Genomic DNA, 18,050 nt, shown 5'->3' on the forward strand with positions numbered 1-18,050 from the left:
ACGAATACGGAGGAAATAAAAAAAAATATTGGCTCAGTGCTGTCATTCACCTTCATGTCCACACAAATACTTATTTCACTGAATTCCACCAACAACGAAACCTCTACAGGAATCCAGATATCCTTCACGGCTCAACCGCAGCAGAACTTTTACTTTAGACGTGAAGAAATGCAACGATTATTTCCGGGTGACGAGGACAGGAAGGAGGTACGGCTGTCATTTCATTTTAACAAACCTCGCTCTATTTTACCTGTTTAGCATGTGTTTTCTGTATAATTGTAACAGCTCATCGGTGAGGGGCAGTTTCTATATGTCCTTCAACAAGTGTGACAACTCGGTGTTGAATTCCAAACCTTTATTTCGCTGTACTCACTGTCAACCTACTTAGCTTAGCCTTTAGCATGTTGGCTAAGCTAACCGGTTAGCATGTGGAGGATGATGATGTTGCACACGCATTTGGCATTATTTCTTATAACAGATTAATGACCTTCAACGTAAAAGTTATTTCAGTTAACTGCTCTCGTTGTTATCGTGGGGTAATCGGTAACTTAATGTTTTCGCCCACGTTTCAGGCCCTGTTGTCTGACTTAACCTTTACCAGTCACCAATTAGAAAGTCTGCTAGCCAGTGTGTTGACGGATTGGTCGCATTGACAGCCTGACATTTTATTGCTCAAGAGCCGTTGATAAGGATTTCATCAGTGACCCGAGTTACAGTGTTTGTCAAATTCTTTTGCTCAGTAGGAAGGGACAAACAGTAAAGGGGAGTCGGTTATAAAAGATAGAAATTTCTCATTCTCTCTCGCTTTCGTCCTTAGACTGCCTTGCCTACTAAACAGTGATGGACATGGCAGCCAATGGAGCAAGCTGCGAACAGCCTCAGAGACGTGTAGGAGCTAAAGACAAACAGAATGGCAGCTCTACAGGTCAGTTTGACAAGTCTCAAGTTTTTAAGACGCACCAAAGAATGAGACACTCATTTCTAACGTTTCCAAGAAAGGTTTAGGTTGTCTAATCACTGGTGGGGCAGGAAGATACCAGCCCTCTGTTAATGTGCACATGTCATAAAATGAATGCCAACAGATTGTTATCTTTTATTTAAACCTCAAAACAACTTGCCCTGCAACAGAACATGGTGTAACATAAGTGTTACAGCAAGTGAGGGTGATTGCAACTGTGTATGTCCTCCAGACTCGTCGGTCAGAGAAAGGAGACAGAAGGATAAGGAGGAGCGTCTGTCTCTGGTGTTGTGGAGGAGGCCTGTCACCACACTACATTACTTCCTCCTGGAGACACTCATCAAGCTAAAAGAGTGGACATTAAAGTAAGACATTGAACAGGATTGTCTGAGTGTGCTGCTGTTGCTCTGCAGGCTGGGGAGAGTAGGTTTGAACACCCAGCTTGTGTCCTTTGTCATGTGTCATCCCTTCTCTCTTGTCTCCCCTGTCTCACTCAGCTGCTTACTGTAAAGCAGACATACATCAAACATGATTTAAAAAGGAGTTTCTCTGGCTTCTTGAGAGCCTATGATGGTAAAGTTGGTAGCGTGTTACACAGTTGTTAGGGATTGAAGACATTAACATTCAGGGGCAAAAACAGAGTGATCAGAACCCATTAGGAAATCCCTAATTTAAGGAGTTGAATGCCACTGATGTGAGACACACTGAACTAGACAATCAAATATTAGAAAGAGCATGACAAGATTCATCCAGGTCCCTAGCAATAGGCTTTCATTTGGGAATGATGCACATTGGTTGTTTATTTTATATGTTGTGTGGTTTGTTTTGGAATGAAGCTTGTTTTTTTTTTTATTGACATTTTTGTTTCCTCTGAACTTCACGTCCAGGCTTTGGCGACGACGAGGCACAGTGTTCTTATTTTTGGTGTTGTGTTCTGTCTTCTCGGTTGCCTACTCCACTGAGGGAACACACCAGACAGTAAGGCTTGGTTGATTTGTTTTTCTTAGTGATGTTAATATTCAACACCGTAGCTCTTTCTCAGGATGTTTAAAGGTTGAAGATAAGTCACTGTTTATTCACATAAACAACATTCCCAGAGGAAAGGTTGTCAGGAGATAATGAGGTCTGTGCTGTTTTCAAGTAACCCTTGATTATACAGTCAGTAGGCAGAATGTTATCTTGGTTATGTTTACAAATTGCTTTATACAGTGTTGTATCACAGTTCAAGGAACTTCAAACTTGATTATAGAATAAGATCTTCATAGATTGCTCACTTTTTTAGTGATTCATATACCTACTACAGTTAATTAAAAATAAAAGATGACACAAACAAAACATTTTAGTAATTTTAAATGATAAAAAAGAAAAACATTAAGGAGCTGAAAAACTTTAACTAAAATTGTGATATTCTTTTGACCGTAACCATACTATGACTATAATGGAGAGAGAATGCTTCAGTAATGAGTTGACCCGTATTAAATATCAATATATTATGACCATCCAAAGCAATTTTCTGTAATTTTGCAATTTTCTGTCACACGACACATCCAAACAAGCATGGCTGTTGACAAACTAAAACTTTAATTAAAATTAGCTAAAAATAAATAAATAAAATGCATAAAAAAACAGACATAAACTAATTAAAGTCCTAAAATAGCCCAACCCTACACTCTCTCCCTTCTAATCTGTTCCGCTTCACTTTCTCCGCTGCAGTATGTCCAGTACCTGGAGAAGAAGTTCCTATGGTGTGCCTACTGGGTCGGCCTTGGGATCCTGTCCTCAGTCGGCCTTGGGACCGGCCTGCACACCTTCCTACTCTATCTGGTGAGATAACACTCCATTAGGGTTCAACGGCGGTGTACATCCCAGTGCTTGAAGTGGGCTTTTAAATGTGCAAGAAACGGGCATTTTTACATTTTAAATGACAGTTCATGTCCTCACAGTCGTGACAAAAACTGAACAAGTATCAGGTTGCGATGCATTTCCCAATAGAAGCAGTAGCAAAAGACACTCAAATGGGACAAAACCTGCACACCCTGAGAAGCCCTCTGTATCTGAATACATTTTGAATTTTTAAGCAGGCAGTAGCACAAGACGCTGAAATGAGGAAGCACATTAAAACCAACACACCCTGAGAACGGCTCTGTGGAATGTCAGCTATGTTTAGGCCTCCTCCTGTGCAGGCTCTAAATAAATTTTTAATCAACTTGAGCATCATTTTTGTCCATGCGTGTGCTTCCAAGTTTGGGTGTCTTGCACATTTAAAATTGTCAACTACACAGGTCATTTAAATCGGAAAAAAAAAAAAAAAACAGCAAAGGGAAACGCAAAACAAAAAAATGAAGCAGGAAAAAAACACACCAGCAGGATACTGCAACTTGTAGATTTCCATCCAAACCACATAGTTTTAGATTCTTGGTGAGTCAAATCTAAACCTTTCATTATGTTAGCCATTACTACATTTACATATTTGGTTGTTTCTGCTGTCAGCAGACTGCAAAATGGTAAATGGAGAAACCGGTTCTGTACCCAGCAAGTATCAGTATGGCCCATTTTTCATCTACAATACACAACAGTTTTTTTTACTCTAAGCCTACACTATCACTTGAGCCGTTTCATTCTAGGGATTTGCCCACTGCAAAGTTAGTAGAAGTAACATTTTTACTTTAGTTTATTGCATGTCTGGAAAGCCAATTCCACTGTCTGTGTTTTCCAGCAGTTGCCAGTGGATGGCAACATACTCCGTATTCATTGTCTTGCATGACTCCTCGTTCAGAGTCATCCCATTTGTCACCCACATGTCCAAGGCTGAGTTAAGTGACATTTGTCCCTGACGAACAATCACAGAATGACTCTGGCTGAGTCACGCAAATATGTGACATTTGCCTTGGTTGTGGTGAAACTGAGCATTTAGCAAAAGGAGAGATGGGGAAGAGATTCTGCACCAGTAGCCGTTTTAGGGTGATGATGTGGCTTCTGTTCTGTAGAACTCACACAGATGTGGGCCAGCTGAGTCAGCTATTTCCATTTTCATGAAACAAGGGGAAAGATGTACTGCAGCCATCTTGTATTTGAGAGTGGATGCACACTTCTTCTATTGATGGTCACTGTCTAGTAGTTAGCCTCCCATTTCTTTCTGTTCTTTGTCCGACACCACTAGATGAGCAGAGTAGTGGCCCATATAGTGTGTGTGTCATCTTGAGTAGGTGTGACCTCATTCCCTTTCCCCACATCTCTCCATCTGTGAGAGGGAGGTTTCTTTCCATCAACAGGCGTCATCATCTCCCCCATATGGAACAACCTCGCCTCCCTTAAAATAGCATTTTTTTTCATAAATAGCCTGCCCCTAACTGTTTTTGATACCTAACAGAAGTCAAGAAACGTTTGCTGTGGGGACCCACATTTTGAAAATAATTTTCCTTTGCGGCCCATAGGCATTTTGTGGGCTGCTGGAGGCTCATGTAACAAAATGTACCCTTTCACCCCTTCTTGTAGGTTATTAACCTACAAGCGTACATTGTTTTACTTTGTTTGTTTTACTTTTACGTTTACATTGCAGAAATGCTATGGCAACACAACATAACTAGTAGCTTCACAGAAAATGATCAGTTTCCAATCCAAAACATTCTTTCTAGAGAATAAAATGGAAACTAATCTTCCCACAACCCAGTGGGTCCCCAACTCTATCGAATCTCCAATCTAAATTCTGATATTTTTTCTTTGTAATAATTTTGAAGCATTGCTGGTTAGGGGTCATTTTTAGTTTGGTTCCATGTTTGTCTTCATTTTTGAACCCAGTTGGGATGTAGGTGATATTGCAGCACGAAGCTTTATTATTTGGATGCTTTTATAAAAGCATTGTTTCTTAACATCAGGCCTTTACTTGCTTGTGCTTTCAAAGCACTTTTATCAGAGGGAAATTTAGCAAGATTGCAGATGTTTTGTTAATTTGACAATATTAGTCAAATTAGTCAGTAGTTGTACTGTACTTAAAGACTTTGTGACCTCATGACTTAAGCCCTCAACTCATGAAGAGATTTAGTCTATTCCTGGTAGAAAGGATTTCCTGTTCTCTTAACTAGAATTTTTTGAGTCATATTCACAATGCAACATGTCCCATCACTTCTCCCTGCTCAGGGACGATGTCAGCAGCGGACAGGAAACTCCCCTCGGTGATCCTGAAGAACCAGAAACCACATGTCCCCCCTCAGAGTTATACTATGGATTTACCTCAAGCCTGAAGCATTAATCGATAGCCCCATAGAGAGGGTGAGATCATTGTGCTGTTGGGAGAGGGGATTCACTCACAAGCAATGAGCTTATGACTAACCATGAAGTTGTGGTGGTCATTCCTGTTTGTGTGATTGCTGGATGTGATTCAAAGCATGGACAAACTCAGACTAGACACATGCTGGTAGATTATTGCTGTGGCCTGTAAGTTTGTCTACTCCACCAGTCACTTGAGGAGGTTGCCAAACATCATTTAAAGCTTCTTTTTTATTTTCTATAATGAACATGGCTTGTAAAATAGTGAATTTGATGGGTACATGTTGAAATCAACCTGCTACTGGGGCCAGTGGCCAAAATGGTTGTTTATCTTCCCTGACTGGAAATATTGGTGAACAAAGAAGGTCACCGCTGGGCCGTACATCCTCTAGCTGATGAGTACATCGGAATTCAGTTTCAAATTTTGAACCACGGTTTAGTCTTGTCTTGTTGGCGCCGACTCGCCGTGTCATGAAGAAATGTTAAGCTCCCTACTGAAGGGCCATTAGGCATGAAAGAAACCCGTATTGTGTAAACTAAAGAAGCCTCCCATGTCTTCCCACTCAGTCGGGTGGAGACTTACTCTGGCAGAGCAGTTGCAATCAACACTGACTAATCGTGTGCTGTCCATCTGCTGTCAGTGTTGCCTATATCACTTTAAGGAGGCATAATGGAGTTGCTGTGCTGTGGTTACTGTTATTGAGGCCAGGTGGCTCGGCCTAACCAGCCGCCGTTACACTGATAAATGATATGACATACCAATCTGTCAGAGAGACTGTGTGACTCAGCTAGGTGTGTGTCTGTGTGCAGATGTGTCTCTGTGCGTACACAAGTGTCTACCCATGCAGTGGCATGTTGAATTTAACACAGTGAGATGTGTGTGTGTGTGTTGTTAGGGCTGCGCAATTAGTAGTGTATAATGGTATATTATGATTTTAGTTTTCACAATTAATAATCTTAAAAAATGGACATATCAGAAATAACTTTTCTTTCATTTAAAATGCCCGCTCTTGATGAAAATGATCTTATGTTGATATAATTACAGTAAAATATTTCTGTTTCTCAAATCATTAAGACTAATATTCATGATTGCAATACATACCAAAATATGTATTATTATTTTAATCATAATCATGCAGATCTAGTGTATCCCACTGCTCAGTCCACCAAGCTATCACACTTGTAGGTGCGAAAATGATCAAATGTGTGTCCCACTGAGCTCCTCTGTGTGATTTCCAGTCTATTAAAATGGCTCCTCTCCTCCATCCATCCTGTCTCCCTCAGGGTCCTCACATAGCTTCAGTGACCCTGGCAGCGTACGAGTGTGGCTCCACAGACTTCCCAGAGCCTCCGTACCCAGACCAGATCGCCTGTCCCCAAGGCGGAGGTGTGGAGGGCAGCATCTCCCTCTGGTCCATCATGTCCAAGGTCCGCCTGGAGGCCTGCATGTGGGTGAGTAGTAGTTCTAAAAATGAAAAAAAATGAAAATATAGCCGCAAGCGGCCATGAAAGGGGTTCAGGCCTTTTTGGAACAGTACTGACATGTAAATTGAAATTGATTACATTTATTTATTTGCATACCACATGCATGAATTGCTACATTGTTGGCAAGTAGGACTTGGCCACCTGGGGATTTGAACCTTGGACCTTCGTATCGCCAGACAAGGTGACTTACTGCCTGCACTATTGGGGAAGATATGGTTTCCACACACTTTGTCACAAGTTGAGGCAGTGACATCACATGTGCAAAACTGGGGTATTTTTGTCTATTTACCCAGGTGCAGGTAGTTTCCTGACGCCTTCTCCAACCCCGCCCACTGGCTGCTGAGCCAGGAGGCCAAACCAACCTCACAAGCAGAAGGCAGAGAGAGGGATGTCACAAAACTTAAAAAAATTCACAACAATTTAACTGTTGGGGATAAAAAATGTTTTATTTATTTTAGCACACAAGAGTAGTTCAAACAAAATATCCATAATGTATACCAACTTCATAAAGAGCATGTGCAAGGAAGACCAAAGAAACCCCGAGGGGCTTATGGAGTGTCTCCATAAGCTAATTGTCTAATGACAATCATACATAATTACAATATAGTGTAATAAAACCCCCCAAAAAGTATAGAAAGAACAAAACAATATAAACCATTCAATAGATAAATTAATACTATTAAATAAATCAGGGGAAAAGTAGAAAATAAGTAAAGGAATATTGAAAGAAAACAAAATGAAAAGAAGAAAAAAAAGCGGAGTAAAGGGATAAAGAAAGAAAAAAGGAAAAAAAAAGAAAAAGAGTAGTTGACATGAAGTAATTAATTATACCAAAAAAAAGGGACAGCAGTATGATCACCTCAATAAACATGATGATTGTGAAGTAAATACTGTTTAACAGCTTTTTTGAACAGATTGGGTGTGAGGTCAAAGAAATGCGGCGGGAGTTGATTGCAAACTTCGGCTCCTCTAAAATGAAGACTAAACTGAGATATGGATGTTCGAGTAAGAGGCAACAAAAGTTGTCTCTTACATCTTGTATTGTAACTATGATTTTCTTCACTTCTTCTGAAGAAGCTATTGAACGTAGAGGGAAGCTCATGATGAATTGCTTTGAAGACAAACTGTGCTGTGAGGAGGAAGTTTACTTGAAAGATACTGAGTATAGATCATTTCTTAAAGAGAGGTTGCGAGTGAGCTTAGTATGGTGCATGTGAAATGATTCGAACACAACGTTTTTGAAGGAGATAGATACGATTCAACTTGGTAGGATGGGTGCTAGCCCAAATGACGTTGCAATAATTAATGTAAGGATAAATCATAGAGTAGTACAACATCTGAGTGTTTTTTTTGTCCAAACAATAACGAACTTAAGATACCAGTATTTTTGGCAATTTTGGATGAAATATCTTTAATATGGGGTTTCCAGCACAGTTTGTCATCAATTAATATGCCTAAGGATCTAGAGGATGAGGTTAATGAAATTATGTTATTGTCAATCATCACCTCTATATCTTTGACTCTCATTTTATTTTTTCTATAATTAAATATTAAAAAGTTGGGGGTTTTTTTATTCAAAGACAATTTATTCGTTTTGAACCATACTGAAAACTTATGTAGTTCCTTGTTTACTGTTGTAACTAGATACTGACAGGCCACACTCTCTCTCAAATTTAAAAATGTATATCTTCAAAACGACCGTAGATATCAACAACCTTTTAACAATTGGTGGTGATCGGTCAAACGGTGTAGGAGGAGATGTTAAAAATGTGTCAAAATGTTTCAAAACTTTCAAAATATCTCAAAAACTTTCCAGGCGGACCTTGAGGGTCCAAATGGCAAAGTTGTAGAGTATGGTCACCTATATAATGTGGACCAAGTTTTCCAGTGGAGGTATGACATGTTACTTTTTCTTTTACTTGCTGCCTGAAACGAGGATGATCCTCTGGCTACATTAGCATAAACAGAAAACAGGCTGTTCTGTTTGAATTATTTTGACTACTAAATTGATATTATTAATAAGGCTGACTTTTTAAACTTAAATACTCAGTTTGTCAGGGATGAGCAGGAAGCCATAGCTATATGTTGTTCCTGTTGGTGAGCAGTCTTTTTTCAAATGGGTTGTTTGCTCATTTTAGCTAATATGAAATATGAAGCATAATGAAACTGGAGGTAGATCAGAAGTATTTATTTAACTCTCGTCATCATTCTGGTAGTGTGCAATTGTGCACTTAGCAATGCTAGAAAAACATTACTCATGGACAAGAATTCCTTAGAATATCACCCGTTCACCAGTACAACCAAAACAGCCCAGCCACCAGTAGGTTTACCTAGTCTTGTTGAAACATACAATGATACAGCTGCAGCATGTTGAATGTCTGTTGCCTTATGTGAGATCCTGCAGTTTTTGTACCATGTAACACAAATCCCTGTGTGAGGCAATGAAGGTGTTGTGATATTTTATTTTATTTATCCAAATATAAAAATGTAAAACATTCTAACTGCAGTGTGTGTGTGTGTGTGTGTGTGTGTGAGTGTGAGAGTAAGAAATTTGGGGGCTACACTTCAAAATGCACATGGAGTGGTCCCTGCACCACTCTTACCCTTTCTAACCTCTTTTTCACCAACAGCGTCATGCCTAATTTACAGTCTGTTGCTAACTCTTGGGGTTTGCCTGGATGTCTCTGTGTTTAGGGTGCGGGCACGGCCATCGGAGAGCTGCCTCCGTATTTCATGGCCAGAGCGGCCCGTCAGTCTGGAGCTGACCCAGATGACGAGGATTACGAGGAGTTTGAAGAGATGCTGGAGCAGGCTGAGAGTGCACAGGTCAGAGTCGCACACACATGCAGGCCGCAGTCATGACGTCCGTTTAAGACAAATTAATCACCTTGTACTTTCCTTTGTGATGTGAAACATTATTCTAAAAATTGCTATAAAGTAGTAAACCGTCTACCCATCTGCAGTTTATCTGATGTATTTTGAATTGTGCTATACCCAACCAATAACTGAGCACACCAAATAAACCACAAAGTGACCTTTCCAAAACATGCTAAAATATGCCTGAGTCTTTTCCTGAGTTTTAAATTAAAAAGCTTTAAACTTTAGGTATGTCATTCTTGACCTCTGTCAGTTGAAGTTTACCTCTGCAAACTGAAAGAAAACAGCGAAAAGACAATTTTGTGTTGTGTAAATCAGTCAAATTCAGTGCTAACCAAGTCCAGACTCGACACCCATCTTTGCATTTGAAAAGTCATAGTAACTGCACTGACTGTCCAGGTGATGTCCCTTTCCTTGGTTCCATATTGGCGTGCTTGTTTACACAGTTCCCATATTATATTCTCGCATCTGATTTGGCCACGCCTCCATAACGCACCACTGACCATAGAGCTACTGGCTATCCAGCGATTGGTCCTAAAGTGCCATGTGACTTCAGTGAAAGCCCCTCCCTCCTTACATTTCCAGTAAATCTGCCTGTTAGGGGGTGAGTCACCCTGAACACAGCTCCCCCTTTAATCATCCCTCGGGCCATGCTCTCCCTCCCTCCCTCCCTCCCACCCCCCTTCTCTCTTTTCACCGGCCTCTAATTTGAATGACAGACAGTGCTGTCAGGAACCAAGTTCACATGACTAGCAGCTGCTGAGATCAGATGCTGAGTCAGCAGAATGGGAATCAAAGAAACTTGTATACCTTGTCTCCATCACCTATTCTCACTTCACTGATTCTCAAGCGCAGAAGTCATGGTGACCAACATCACATGTCTTTCATCATGAGAATGTATTCAGGATGTATCCACATGTGCATTTGTCATCCGGTTTCTTTAGGAACAATCTTGAGGAACTAGTCAGAGGCACTTTCATTTTACATAAGGCCTGAGAAACACATGGTTCATGGAATTCACTGTGATAAAATACCAGTAGCCCATCAATTAGAAATATGCATTGTTAATTTTATCAACAAAAATTATGGCAAAAATAGTCAGCCCTCTTAAGTCGAGGGGAACGATGGGGTGCCGGCCAATTTAAAATTAATAGTAGGCAAAAAGTGTTTGCACACCCAGCCTTGAGGGGATAAAATGGGGGAAAAATTATATAAATTATTGAGACATTTAATTAAGGGAACTTTTTAAATTATTAGTTATCAAATAAATGATAATAATGCTAAACAATTATAAAGTGGACTAGACTGCCAACACTAAAATGATCATCACTGGAAAGTGAGAAGATAAACTATTGAGACAGACAGACTTTCAATTGGATGAAAAAGTCTTCCAGCCATAGAGATCGTAGTATATTGTATTACGGTGACCGAGTGTGTCTGGTAGCAGTGATAGTAGGACAACCAGCCACAGGTTTTGAGCAAAAGAGAGTTTACTAATTATCTTATCTTATTATCTTATATCAAGTCACTTTAAACTTAAAGGCTGCATCTTTGTATCTTTGTGTAAATTGGACTAAAACTGATGGATCAAAAAAAACAAAAGAATAAAAATAGACTGACATGACTCAAATTAAAATGATTGAAATGACTTGCACTAGTTAGCATTTTGATAGTAAGCTTAAAATGAAATTTAAATTGCTGCCAAAATTAACATTGGTGAGATGCTGGTTTTTGGGTTTGCCTATTCCCTGACCTCCTGCATGGGCTTGTGATCTTCACCATTTAACCACAGACATTCCACCCCACGGGGATGGAGATAGGATCAAAAGACCTCAGCACTTCTGTGCCAAACAGCTTTCACTTGAAATGCTGCCAAAATAATAAAAAAAATTCTAAAATTGCATAGAAATGGCAGTTACTGTACCACAGTACTCTTACCGAGGCTCCCAGTCCTCGTAATACATTGCAGACATCACTGCTGTTTGGTAAAAACCACATATCTGCAAAATGTTTTTTCAGGAAAGAAGGAAAGATTACTTTTATTTTCATTGCCGCCCATGTATTTTTTGAATTATAACATTGTAATAGATTTCTAACAGGTTTTAAGGGTCATGGAAACATTACATTTTCAAGTAAAATTTTATTTTATTTATTTATTTATTTATTTATTTTTAATTGTATTGTGATATTGACTTATACCTCTGTTTGCAGGATGTTGTCACAAGAGCTAAATTGGGAGTCCAGAATATGGTGCAGAAAGTGGGATTCTTTGGGATCTTGGCTTGTGCTTCAGTAAGTTGAAATTGGTAGACTAAACAAAAAAAGGTGCCTGAACCTATCTTTGACAAACATCAAAAATTGTTGTTGCATTCAAGATGTCCTTTATTATTTGTTTAAACATTTATTATTACAAACATTTATTTTCTTTTACTGTCTGTTGATTTACATTCACATTATAGGAAATTAGCTGACACTCTTAACCAGGAAAAATATGCATGTACAAATTAATTAGGCTTCATGATGATTATATGAATTGGTTAGATTGTCTGTCTGATAATGTGTGTGTGTTCAGATCCCCAATCCTCTGTTTGACCTGGCTGGAATAACCTGTGGTCATTTCCTGGTCCCCTTCTGGACCTTCTTCGGAGCTACCCTGATTGGGAAAGCCATCATCAAGATGCACATACAGGTAGATGGCTCAACTAAATAGTTTAACAGAGGTGGTTACAAACTAGCAAAGGACCAGTTCACCCAAAAGCAAAGCGATTACAGTAGACCACCAACATGCCACAAGGTTTTTCATTTAAAACATAAAGTAAACAGAACGTCCTAGTGGCTCGGGACTAAGGCACATACCATGTACTTGTAGCATCTTGGGCTGGAATATTACTCATCTTTGTTTCATGTCATCGCATCCCTCTCTCAACTTTCCTGCCTGTCTTCACTGTCCAAGACGTAATAAAGCAGATATGCCATAAAACGCAGTCTTAGGAAAAGGGTATGTAATGCTGACTGTATCACTAGACAATCCCCACAACCTCACCATGTGTGGGACGGCTCGGATCAAACCTAGCGCTGAGATCATGACTTGGTGACTCTGAAACTCCTAATTGTGCACTTTTGGTTAACTCTTTCTGATATTGCTCTATTCCACTGGGGATTCCGGATTCTTGTTTGAGTTTTGGGACTCATCCAAACCATATAGACAGGCGCTAGATGAAAGGAGGGATACTTTTTTAAGAAGTCTGTAACAAGAACCATGGGTTTTTTTTTAATCCACCAGATCAAAAAACAACCTCCTTAATTGCTAAGTGTATTGTTGAGTCTGCCACACCAGTGACTAATATGAGCCTAGACTGAGAGGCTGACTGTCTGTGGGTGAGTCGCTCAATGTCTTAACAAACTAGACCTATCCATCTCTTGTTGGTACCAGCCGGTGATCTCACTGTGAAGCCTTCCGACAAAGGGCCCGCCGGGCAGCAGGGGAGATGTTATGGAGGATGTAGAGTGGACATGAGAAGGTAGACATGGGGGGGGGAGGAAATGGAGCAGACCAGGAGAGGCCGTGGGGGGGGAGAGTCTTTGTTTTCTGTCGTACCTTGAAACCCCCTTCTTGGACATCACGTGTCATATCCTGTCTGAATTTGTCCAGGGGGGCATGTGTCATGGGGTTCAAAGCTGATCAGTTTCAGGACCGGAGCATAATGTTGTGGTTTTGGTCCCCGCTTTACCGCCCTGTGAGCCATACAAAGCTCCCCCACAGCCCAAAACCTAAAACTTGCTTATTTCTAAAGCTTGCGTATCTTCCTCTGTCTATATCTCTTGATTGTTAAGCCATGGCATGTATCACGATAATTTGTGTCCCCCACTTTGGACACGGGCAGACGTGGCCTCAAGTTCCCATCTACAGTGCTACCATTTTAAAAGCAGATGCTCCTAAAATCAAGATTGAGCTCCCTAAATGGTTAAAAAGGTGCAGATGTGCAAATTGTGAAAATAATGTAACTATCTCTACTTTGAATCTCAGATCTGTTAATGTGCTCTTTTTGTTTTTATAATAAACTTGGGAGCATATGCGTTTCTCAGACACAATGTCACAAAGCTCTGTTTGTGGGTGTGAGAGTCTCTGCATCATCAATGATTAGGATCTGTACATCAATGATTAGGAGCTAAGAAGTTTCAAGCCTGTCTAATGTCTGTCCTCTGATTTTCCCACAGAAACTATTTGTTATCATTACCTTCAGCAAGCACATAGTGGAGCAGATGGTGTCACTTATTGGGTAAGTGTCTGTCTATTTGTCTATGTGTACAGTATGTGTGTGTGTGAGAGAGAGAATGGATGAATTAAGGTGCTTTGTGGAGTCATCTTTCCTCTGGTTTTGTGGATGGAAATACATTCAAAAACACTTTCAGATGGATTTTGATTGGTGATCATGTCTGAGTAAATGCTTTCACTGTGGGTGTGTATGTGTGTGCATTTTGCATTCCCCACAAAGGTATTTCCTTCCCTCACACGCAATCCTTCTCTGCAGCATTGGTGGTCAGGCGTGTGGGGTCCTATCTTAACATGTTGACTTCTGACTCACCAAGTTCTGCTTTGAATGAGACAGAATCTCCCCAATGAAGCAGGAAACACTGTGTTGGCATGATGAGCTGAAGTTAAACAAACCATCACTCATTACATTTACATTCAACTAATGGTAGATTTGGCTAATTTTAGAGGAATAATAATAATACCCCTATCGCAAATGTGAGTTTTAGCTAGCTAAGGACTTTCAGCATTGATATCAGCTATTCAAAAAAAAAATACAAGAGCTAAACTTAGACAGTGACGAATATTGGTTATGGAAAATGCGCCATTTCCTGGATGAGTTGTGAAGTCATGGAATTTCATTAGAGAAATGATAAAGAAGCCTGAGCACTGATTAATCAGGCTTCAAAGACACTGCTATGATTTGGCATTTTAACCTGATTATCCCATTGATTTCTTATACATTACCATAAAATCTCAAGAGGAGCTGATCGGTTTTTGTTTTTGGCTTTCAAATCAATTATTTTATTTAACATAATGGACAACTCCAGCTAGTGACTTTGACCTCATTTGGACCTCATCTCATGGCCATGTTGAGTATCCTGTTTCTGAATTCAAGGTTCTTTCCCATGAAATACTGATCAGAGTTAAATGACTTACCCATGATGACTCGCTATGATGTGTGCAAATGGTGCTCGAATGCTGAATCAGGATGTTTTTGTTTTTTTAATTGTTATGTGTGTGCGTGCGTGCGTGCGTATGCATGCATGTAGAGAGACGGGGTGAGAGAGATAGCAAGGGTGAGTCAGTCAAAACTAGCCTGGTTTTATTTGAAATCAGCAATTACCCAATTAAGCTTTTAGTGTCTGTTTAGTAAATTGTCTCATTTCTTGCTTAGTCTAGTCAAGTCTGAAATAGTTGTTTATGTTCTGACCAGAGAGAGAATTACATTTTTGCAACTACAAGGCTCTGTCTGAGACATGTCTGTCTATAGCCTGCAGTATATTTTTCAGTGATGGTAATGATAAATGGCGGAGCACCGTTTACTGATTTTGATTATCTCTGTTTTGACATCATTTAGGGTTTTGTTTCCCTTAAACTGTACCAATGTTTACCCAAGTGGTAATCTTTCATTACCAATACGTCTGTATGGCATGATTTGATAAAATGGTGAATAACTCTCTGTTCAGGACAGTGTATCGATTCTGATTGGCCCCCCAGTGAGCCAATCCACCCTGCCTTATAAGGACATGAGCCCGCCCTGATTAGATGGCTTTCCACCCAGAAGGGAGCAATGGTGGTAATGGTGATGACATCATGCCGACTCACTTCCTGATAGAAGGGGCTGACACAGGCGCCTATAGAGACCTGAGGGGTATAAAAGCAAGGCTGAGGAGCTTCTGCTTCATTCCACTCTGCTGCCTGCTGCTGCTCACAGTACAGAGTGGAGGAGGTGGAAGCTCCAGGCTAGGGGCCTTTGTGTAGGATGGGGCCTTCAGCAGAGTCAAGGATGTTGCTTAATGCCTGGTGGATCAGTGAGGACCTTCGGCAGCATTCAGGGAAAGACGAGACTCCCAGCACTGCTCTCTGAGCCGGTTAAAGGGACTAAATTCAGGGTCTAAAACTTCACTTTTGGGCCCCATGTCAGAGAAAGGCTGCTTAAGGGGTAAGTTAATTAATGTTCCTCCTTTTTCTCTCTTTTCTTTGTTGCTCTTTGTGTGGATGTGCATGGGGATGTGGTGTCAGGTCTGTGCCCAAAGTAGGACCGTCCCTCCAGAAGCCCTTCAGTCAGTACCTGGAAGCACAGAGGAACAAGTTGCACCATGCTGGGGAAGGCACACCAGCGGTAAGAACAATACTTTACTTTGCCAAGCACTGCTGTCGGGTGAAAACCTTTTTATCTCCAAAATGTCAGTGTCAATTCAGAAAAAACAGCTTAATTTTTTAAGATTCACAAAAATGTATTTATTAAAATCATACAGCAGGTTTTTAAAAGCTTTTCAAGCCAAGTTCAAGGCTCATAAAATTTTGTAACACTTAAACAAGTAAAACATGACCAAAATTGTGGTTAGGTTTTCAGTTTAGATCAGCTCATGGCTAATACCACAAATGCTTCATGGGTTATATTCACAATAGGGCAATGTTCTCGCCACATTTGCACACCATTTTCTCCCAGAGATGCATTGCAGTTGTGTATGTGGGTATCAGTAATGTACACAGCCTTGATAGACTATTTTCCCTAGATTTGTGCTAAGAAATTGTAGCAGCTGTAATGTGCTTTTATGATGGCGTTTAATAGCAGTATCCACCTCAACTCTTGGGTTTCCAGGGTGAGAACTGGCTGTCGTGGGTGTTTGAGAAGGTGGTGCTGGTCATGGTCTGCTACTTTGTCTGCTCCATCGTCAACTCCATGGCTCAGAGTTACAGCAAGCGGCTACAGCAGCAGAGGCACTCGGAGGAGAAAACCAAGTGATGGCAAGACAGAGTGGGGCAAGCATCCAAGTGACTGTGTTTCTGCCGCTGCTGCTGAGAGGGCCCCTTCCACTCAGCCCCAGCCACTCAAAACTTAACAACAAACCTCACCCTCGTCCATTCTCAAAGAGGCTGAACGCTCTAAAACCAGGCACTATTGTTCCGTGTGTGCTTTTGAGGATGTCTGTGCTGTTTATTCTGTTCTGTCCCTCTTCAGGTTTTGTAGTTCTCCCTCCCCTCTCATCTCACTCTCTAGGTGTGTGTAGTGTGATTGGTTCTCCTGCTGATCTTAATATGTTACTTAAATGATTTAATTAACCCTTTCATAGACCTCAGAAGTAAAGCAGCAGCTTGGTGGCGACTGCCGTTTGCGGGCAGTGCCCATCAGCTGCTATGCCTTATGCAAGATGGAGGGTCCGACTTCCATTGGATACAGTTTTTGATTTCTAGACTTGATTTTTATTTAATTTTCTAACATTGTTTATGTATGGATGGATCTTGATTTGTTTGTACAGTGTGCTGCCGTTACGATAAGGATGGTTTTGCTTTTTATTCTTTTCAGGGTTTAACTTTCCTCATGTTTTTCTCCTGTTAAAGAGAAAGGCCCATTTGTCTTTTTTGTTTCTGGAATTTGTCATCAACTTAAAAAGGTAAAAAAAAAAGCAATATCAAGTTGGGACAATGTGGTATTGATGGTTTGCACATCATGTAAATATCTAAATATCTTTTTTTGACAGTATGCTCACATGTATTTCTATTCTAATGGTCTGTCTGGATATAACTGAACTTGAACCAAAACAACAAAAAAGTGATATCATTTGTAAAGTGACATTGTACACTCAGCTAACTAGTCCCATTTCTATTCTGTACATTTAGGTTGAACATTGGATCAGATCATATATAAAATGTGTAAATCATTGCACTCGTTTCCAAGTCTGAGTTTGTCATCTTTTGCTTTGTAGTTCTATTATTATTTCTATTATAGGAGAACAAGATTGACTTTAGTGTGTTCGTCATGGTGAGCTTCATTTCAGTTGTGATGTTGATGTTTAAGAGCTGTTCATTTTTCACCATCAAGACCCATGTAATGCATGATTGTCTTTTAGGATAAATGATCATCTTTAAGGTAAGTGAAGAGTTGTCATGCCGAAGTTTCACTTTTGTTTAATGAGAATTTTATTTGCGAACAGAATTGCTATCGCATCCTTATTTAATATTGGCAGTTAAATGTGCTTTTTGTTATTCATTGTTATCTGAATATTCTGCTGTTGGTCTGTGTTGATTCAGACTCACCAGTTTGAGTATCTGGGCTCTTTGTCTCTCTCTCTTCCTCACGGACCCCTCAAATCCTGTCTGTGTTGGGGATCAGCCCCTCTACCTGAACCATACCAACTATTTTGTGACTGATGGCAGACTCCAGTTGACTCTTGCCTGTGGATAAGGACCGACCCTCTTCTCTCC

At 40.3% G+C, this 18,050-nt stretch overlaps 1 protein-coding gene across 1 annotated transcript; it reads left to right on the forward strand.

The window, feature by feature from the left end:
- The first annotated feature begins 69 nt into the window (after window positions 1–69).
- LOC139643689 (vacuole membrane protein 1-like) lies at window positions 70–17,508 on the forward strand. The gene is made up of 12 exons (XM_071518912.1): window positions 70–207; window positions 818–925; window positions 1,191–1,323; window positions 1,846–1,936; window positions 2,672–2,782; window positions 6,509–6,676; window positions 9,404–9,535; window positions 11,798–11,878; window positions 12,159–12,275; window positions 13,805–13,866; window positions 15,864–15,963; window positions 16,447–17,508. The coding sequence occupies exons 2-12, from the start codon at window positions 841–843 to the stop codon at window positions 16,588–16,590; spliced, it is 1,224 nt and encodes a 407-aa protein (XP_071375013.1). The 5' UTR covers window positions 70–207; window positions 818–840; the 3' UTR covers window positions 16,591–17,508.
- The last annotated feature ends 542 nt before the right edge of the window (window positions 17,509–18,050 follow it).

Source organism: Centroberyx affinis, unplaced genomic scaffold (assembly GCF_046629955.1).
Source record: "Centroberyx affinis isolate AG114_WGS23_722 - 3 ecotype Tasmania unplaced genomic scaffold, CSIRO-AGI_Caff_v1 ptg000642l_1, whole genome shotgun sequence".
In the NCBI taxonomy this organism is placed as follows: Eukaryota; Metazoa; Chordata; class Actinopteri; order Beryciformes; family Berycidae; genus Centroberyx; species Centroberyx affinis.

What these genes read in the sequence shown, in the direction of transcription:
- LOC139643689 (XM_071518912.1), top strand. Translation starts at nt 841, where the DNA reads ATGGACATGGCAGCCAATGGAGCAAGCTGCGAACAGCCTCAGAGACGT. An exon ending in AGCAGGCTGAGAGTGCACAG is followed by an intron (nt 9,536 to 11,797) that starts GTCAGAGTCGCA and finishes CTCTGTTTGCAG; the next exon opens with GATGTTGTCACAAGAGCTAA. An exon ending in GGATCTTGGCTTGTGCTTCA is followed by an intron (nt 11,879 to 12,158) that starts GTAAGTTGAAAT and finishes GTGTGTGTTCAG; the next exon opens with ATCCCCAATCCTCTGTTTGA.